This window comes from Aptenodytes forsteri, unplaced genomic scaffold, assembly GCF_000699145.1.
Source record: "Aptenodytes forsteri isolate BGI_AS27 unplaced genomic scaffold, ASM69914v1 Scaffold15, whole genome shotgun sequence".
Taxonomy (NCBI): domain Eukaryota; kingdom Metazoa; phylum Chordata; class Aves; order Sphenisciformes; family Spheniscidae; genus Aptenodytes; species Aptenodytes forsteri.
In genome coordinates, this window is record NW_008795129.1 from 26,159,242 (window position 1) to 26,166,741 (window position 7,500).

General features: G+C 39.7%; 1 protein-coding gene across 2 annotated transcripts in view; it reads left to right on the forward strand.

Annotated features, from left to right (window-relative positions):
* Positions 1–7,500, forward strand: part of MGMT (O-6-methylguanine-DNA methyltransferase) — a 176,411-nt gene that overhangs the window by 148,827 nt on the left and 20,084 nt on the right. Inside the window, exon 3 of one of the 2 annotated variants that reach the window (XM_009277967.2) lies at positions 6,771–6,876. The exons of the other annotated variant lie outside the window; for it this stretch is intronic. Within the exon in view, the coding sequence (XP_009276242.1) occupies positions 6,771–6,876 (106 nt within the window). The remainder of the gene's footprint in view (positions 1–6,770; positions 6,877–7,500) is intronic. 2 annotated transcript variants of the gene reach the window in all.

Genomic DNA, 7,500 nt, shown 5'->3' on the forward strand with positions numbered 1-7,500 from the left:
TGGGGAAGATAGTTAAAGGGTCAGTTGGTTAAAAAAAAAAAAAAAAAAGCATTGTATTTTCAGTAGGATAATCCTTTCTTGTCAATATTCTTGACATTAATTACAGGTAGGCCACAGTCAGAATAAAGTAGCATTATCTAAATAGGGTTTTTTTAGGTAAGAGTGGATTGAAGATCCACAGCCAATGGTCACCTGTACAATGTCACTGTATGATGGCAAAATTATTACTTGCTCTCAGAGAATTTGGGAATACTGGAGCAAGTCTTGATGACTCCGAAATAGCTGCAGAGATGCGTGGATATTGAAATTATTCCAAAACCAGGCTTCTTTTTCGAAAGGAAGGGTTTGTGTTTGGTGTCTCACGCTATTTGGTATGAATTCACTGACCCTGAGTTCAGGATGGCTGTGGTGGGGTGGAAGAAGTGGGTGGGTGGAAGTGCAGTATCTGCTCTCCCTTTGCTGCTCAACTTATTTGTTTTGAGCAAGGCAATGCAGTCCTGCCTGCTGGTGGACGGTCCACTCCTTTCGTCGAGAAGTTTCCAGGACTTCATGCAGCAGAAAGCTCTGACGGTGTTAGGAGTTCACATATACATCTTTGCATATAACTGCAGTTGGAAAAAGGTCAGGACAGTTTCACTGTAATCTGCAGCTGTGAAAGCCATGTGCATGGGATGCTTCTTTATAAAGTCAGTATGTTCAAAGTCAGATCCTTTCTCCCTCCATGAAATAAAAGGAATAAGTTGACCCCGATATAAGACATATTTTCACCAACCTGGTAACTTTTGACATTGCTGCTTGTATGAGAGATTTAGATAAAAAGGTAAGAATTGAAGGTGGAGAAAAACAAATACCAATGTGGGAAAAAGATTTCTTGTATGTGGAGTCATGTGGCCATCATCTTCACCCGAAGCCCCAGACCTTAGCAACCTGCTCGCATTGCAGATCTGTGAGGAATAAGTTTAATTTAATTCATTTTTCCTTTGATTTGTTTGCTTGCTTGCCACACGTGCAGCCCCATGTAACCTTTACAACCCTACTTAATAAAAACCTATATAATCAAGATAAAAGGAAAGGATTTTATAAATATAGCCCCCCACACCTATTTTATTAATGAACTTTCAGCCAAGTGTACTTAATTCCCCTTATCGATGGGAAATATTGTCAATACTCACATACATTTAACCTGTTCGGTATTTCAAAGGTAACGTGTTTAATGTGATTGTTACTATGGCAAGCACCTTGTTTCTAAATACCATTGTTAATTTTTTTCAGAAAATGAAACGACAGCCTATATGTTAGGGGCACATAGATAAATTCATCTGAGGGGAAGCCATTTTCTAATATAGATACTTTGCTGGTGCTTGACCTAAGGACGCCCCTTTCTGACCTATTTCCAAGATGTTTTGCCATATCTCCTTTTGGAGTTTGTGAACGTGAGAGCTGACCAGTATATTCTGGGAAAAACAAGGACTTGCTTAACTGCAAAAACATACTTTTCACTAGAAATTTGCATCCCACGCTCTTCTCAGAATAAAATATGCAAGAACCAACATAAATGGCATACTCTTTTCTTTCTTTCTTTCTTTTTTTCCTCATGAATTGGGCCTTTGATGTTCAGGAGGAGCCAGTATTAAAGGACATCCCTAGAAGGCTGTAGAAATTGTTCCTATTTATGACAAATGTAAAATAGTACAAATCTAGCTGAATGAGATGGTGTCATTAGTTTGTGAATCGCATCCTTGAAAATAACTGTGGAGGAGCCAAATCAGTTTAAAAGAAGATAACAAAATGGTTTAAGCTACTTAGGTTGAATGCCAATTATATTTTAATATTCAACTGAGCATATTTTACTAAGAAAAAAGGCAGCGTCGACGCATGCATAACTCATTGGCAGCGTCGACCAGCTGTGCCACTCTTCTCTTCGAATCACTTTGTGCATTTTAGTAGCATGGTAATTTAGTAGAGAACTACCTGAGTGATGGCATTTTCAATGAGCAGGTAATCTACAGAGAATTTTTATATGGTTATGAGTTCTGTGCTTCAGCCTGGCAACACAAAAATACATCAAGACCAATTACGGTATCAACTTTCAGCGTGATACCCTTGCCACGCAAGTGCATGTATTTCTGCCCCAGGCATTTCAAATTGCATCTAATTTGAAATCTTTGGGGTTTTAATTAAATTTCAGAATATATGGAATTCTTCATTAGTACCTGCTCTGAATAGCAGATTATACTTCTCTCAGTCTCTCGTTAAAGAAGTAGGCTGTGGTAAATAGCATGTTCAAGAACTGATCATTTGTGGTGCCTGGATATTGGGAACAGAAATAGTGAAATGCAAAATAATATCAAAAAGATTATTAGTCCAGTGAGGGACTCTTGATTTGTATTTTAATGGAATTTTACATTTCTCTTAATGATTTGCAAATTGTCCTCTGATTATAAGATGCATTAAGCTTTTCATTTTAATGGAGAGACACAGCCATTAGCAGAAATTTTTTTCTGTCTTCTTTTTAGAGTGCTTCCCTGCAGCAGATAAATATTGAAACCATTAACACCTTTTGATGTACTTTATAGTGCTGCAGCTTGGACCAATACATGAATGAACGTGGCCTTTTATATTTTAGCACTTTGCTTGAAGTTCGTGGTTGTCGTTACATGGGTGAACAATGACTGAAGCTGTATGTTTTGAGGCAAGCAATAAAATTATGTGTATTTCCTTATAATTAATGTTCCAAATGTTTCAGTGAACATCATTCATATTTAATGCAAAAAGAAAAAGTAAAGCCAACAAAAGTCAAGATCTGAAATTCGGATTGAGGGTGCTCTGACCTTAACTCTGACCATCCTTTAAAGGAGAAGGATTGTGGTGTCTCTTCAAGCAGGGGTTGTTAAGGATTCACACAAAACTTCTCGGTGGGGAAGTACACAAACGTATTCTTTGTTGCAGACACAAGAATGTATGTATGCTCTTCATTTGTCAATCTGAAAGTCAAATTTCCTCCTTGCTTTCAGCTTAGTGTGAACCCTTAATGTTGTATAAACACGTTTGTGTCTGTGCAGATTTCACTGGCTTTGGCAGAAGGGCACGGGATGAGGGAACAGCCTCTTTTTTGTGGCAGGTTGTGAAGCATAAGTAGTATTTTCCTGATACTGCAGATTTATGTAAAATAACAGGGCTATTAGATCAGGTAAATGGGTATTTATTTACCTTACTAACTTACTAAAATCCCTGTAATACTCTTTAGGTGCTTTGGAAAAGCGAATCATTCTTTAAGAGGTGCAGGACAGGGGTGTGTTTAAGCAGCTGGGCTCATTTCCCCAACCCCACCTGCTTCTCGCACCCCAAATAACCCGGAATTTCTGTCTCTGCTTTTGTAGACTTTCCTCTCCTGGCAGGTGACCACTTTCTGGAAGAACCTCCTCCAAACAAGGTGGTTACTTTAGAGCTGCCTATTAATTTAGCAAACTCTAGTCTCTGAAAAACCGTTGGGGGTCACTGATAGGACTTCTCCTCTGTTTGCTTCCAGGATGTCTGTTTAAATACTTTGAATCTCGGGAATTCAAATTGCAGTTCATTTAGCCGCACGCTGTGTATGATAGCACCGTTATCAGTCAAGAGGCTAAGTGACTTCATGAAATCACACTTTATGTCTTCACAGTTGTTTTGCTGACTGCTTAAATGTGTGCTCCTTAAAAAAAGAAAGAAAAAGAAAAAAACCACTCTAACTTTCAGGTTGAAGCCAGAAGATTGTAGGAATTAATTGCTGCTGCTTTCATATGTGCCTTGAAAAGATGTTGCATCATTTGTGAATTAGTGTTTGTAAAGTGCTATGTAAGTGTTTAGCTTCATACATTAGATATTTATAATTCAATAATAAATTAATACAAACTAAAAAGAAAATCGGTACTTTGATACTGACTTAATTTGTATGCAGTAAGCAAATAGTTACATTTTATTACAGTTAAGCAATATAATGAATATTATTTTTAACTTGCACATTTACAAAGAAACTTACAGAAATCTAAAGAAATTGCTATTCATATTTTAGACAAGTGAAGAACTTATACTTTGTTCACATAGTGGAGCACATTTGCATTGCATGTTTCATATATTAATTTTCTAGGGCAGGTTATCTTTGGTAACACAATCTTCACAAAGCAACTGAGGGTGCAGATTTCTTGATCCAGAGTCATTTGGGAGTAGATATTTGGGGCCATGTTGAAAAATGAAACTGTAAAAGCACCTCATCGATGTAATTCTAAGTGGAATTATAGAGGAAAACCAATTATGCGTGAAGCAGCGAAAACTACAGGAGAGATGATGGTGCATCCCAGCCTCCCTCCCCCTGTCACGCCCAGGTCCTCTGCCATCAGCCTGCCCGGAGGAGAACAACCAGAATACCTGTGCTGACGTAATCCAGTGATTAACCATCCCTGTGAAAGTATTGTTGGTTGACAGTTTTGAAGAGAGATAATGATTACTTTCTCCAGAATAACCTGGCTCGGTGTTGCCCTACTTCATGGGTTGATACAGAATTGGTTTGTGCGTATACTTCCTGGGGCACGCTAGTGAGTCCTCCTGGACTGTGTTGCAGTACGTGGTGTAGTAGCCTAATAGGGGAAATGTGTCTGTACTTGTAAGATGATATAACAAATTCCAGTTTGTAGAATCAGTTTTACACAAGGTGGTATCAAAATTCATGAATTTATTCCCATTTGCATCATGGGAGCATGTTGGAGCCCTGAGATGATAAAAAAAAATCTTGCAGGACATACGCATGAAGTTCAGAGCCCACAGTTTCACACTTACTTCATGGTGGTTCTAGGCTGTGTGTGTGTGAACGGAGGGCTGGGGGGATTTGAGCTCCTTGTTTGGGTTTGTCACTTTATTTCTCCAAAGCTGCCCAATTTGTAGGTCATCGGCACTCCCAGGTTTAGTTTTAAACCTGATGATCCTGAGCCAAGACCTCGAACCAAAGGTCATGATGATTTTGAGATTTTGATGTTAGTAAATCTAATTTATAGGTATAAATTTGAAATCGTGCTTTATCAACATGTGTGAGTGGTTGAATCCTTTTTCTTCACCTTGTATTTTGAGTTCATTAATACCGGAATGACACTTCCAGCATATCCATAAATCTTCAGAAGTTTTCTGCAGCACCTCCCTGCCCGCTCAAGTCTAACTGTAACCAGATGGTCCTGCCTACCCTTCCGAAATCCCAGTGTAATTAGGAAACTACATCTTCTCTGATTTATTTAGGAACTGTGGGCAGGTTTGTACGTCTCATTAACAGGACGAGGCAGGGGAAGAACTGGATCGTAGCAGCACCTTGGAGGCTGCATTTTTGTTGAGTTCCAACAATGCAGATTGAGGTAAATTGAATTTAATTTCTGTTTTTTCTACCGAGAAGGAGAGGAGCAACTTTCACAGGCCTGGTATGAGCCATGGTGCTTTCAACAGGCAATAATGAGAACTCCAAGAAATGGGAAAAAAGAGGATTGAGGTGGGACCAGAAGTTCCACTTCAGTGTGTGCCTGCAGTAATTTCTCAATTTTAAGTCAGATGATGGCCAGTTGTGGTCTCTTGTCACACATGGCTCTTCAGTAGGGATTGTTATTGCCGTGTGAGAGCAGAGTTCAGTTCCCAAGCTCAGTCTGCAAATTGCAGCTGATGAGGAGAATTTAGAAGACACCCAGGTAAAGTTCTTGGTGAGTACCAGCTCTCTGACAAAGTGACATAGAGACAATTCCCTCATTTATTTCTATCTTGAATGGAGAAATACAAATTTAATTTTCTGGCCCAGTCACTTAGAAATTGCAGCAGAGGTGATGCGTGGTATCTCTGGAAGGACTATTCTGTGTCCTTTGCAGAACAGGTATAGCATTAAATACTGATAACATATGAAAAGATAACCCAAGTTTGAAGTGAATGAGATAGTGGTTGATGTTTCTTAATTGCTCTGATCTGCAGGTCTCTTGTATATATGTTTATAGTAGTTCTTTTGTGTATTAAAAATATTCATGAAGTCATCAAAAAGTTATTTTTACATACTTTGCACAGTTATTCCCTGCTCCCAAAATTGACGTATTTGAAACAAAACAAAAATATTTGCTCCTAGAATGAGATTTTGAATGGCAAGTGTAAGCTTGGAGAAGATTGCTCTACCTGATCATTAAACCTGTAGGTACAGCATTGTAGAAATACCAACAGATCTTTGTTGGTGCCTCAGCAGCAGAGGCAACTGCAGACTTGAGACACTTGTCTTGGTCTCTGGCTGCTTGCCTTAAATCTCTGCTCTGCTCCCGTGCAGTGCCCACAGCATTATAAAAATGCAAAGGTATGTTAGACATCTCCAAACCAAAACGTTGAATGTTTTGCTAATTTTAAGCCACTTGCATTCATATGCACAATGATTCATTGAAAAGTCTTGATACCTTGTCTCTGCTGCATGGAGCCTGCCAGGAAGAGCTTACCGATGGGGTCCTGCCCCGCGGATGTGGGCTGAGGCTGCCTTGTGTCAGTGCTCAGGTAGGAGAGAAAACTAAAAATATATAAAAGCAGAATTTTCTCTTAAAACAACAGTATTAAACAGTTGGTCATTTTCTGTGCACCGTGGCATCTCCTACTTCTTAAAGCAGCATATTAGCACTTAAAATATACCAAATTGTTGCTTTTTATTGGCCACATATTTGACCTGGCAGGTGGGCATTGATGGCAAGCCTTAACACTGTGCGAGCTGCGATTTATATCATTTATTTTTAATGTAGATGAAAAGGGGATCCCTCCTGAAAGGGGATACTCAAGAGTATTTCTTTCAATGCACAAACGTGAGATTTTTGGAGGAACCCAAAAGGAGCTCCCAGCTGAACACGGGTGAGACGTCCCAGGCTGAAAAGGCCCTGTCTCTCCCCTGTTGTGTGAATAAACTCCCTGATAACTTGGTCTTGTTTGTAAAGCATCCGAAAGATGCATGATGCAGGATTTTGGAACGCGCAATTTTCTGTCGGTGCTGTAATCCCAGTCTTTCACGGGAGAGGAGTACAGAACAACCAACCACAGCTGGTGCTGACTTTACTAGCTATATTTTTGTGGGGCTTTGCTCTTTCTTCCCCTTCTGCTTCTCTTAACACACCGCTTCCCAGAGGTGTGGATCCCCAAGCTTGCAGTGAAGCCTCCCCTGGTTGGAGAAACACACCTTTCAGCTATCCCTTTCTGCTTCATGAACAAATAACCACTTGTAAGGCCAAATGTGGTCAAGACTGCTGCATTTTTGCTATGTAGGTCTCTGCGTTTCTGATAGGCATCCACTTGCCAGCTTGTGTGCTATCAAATCAACGTTAAAATGTTCTCTCCCAGCTCCCATCTTGAAGAAGGACAGGAGTAATTAGGATGAGTTGTTGCAATGCTGCAAACTTGGTTACGTGATGGACTGAACTTCTACTATAGCACCAGTACTGTATTTTAGTCTCATTTATCAACACCTCCAGCATCTCTAAG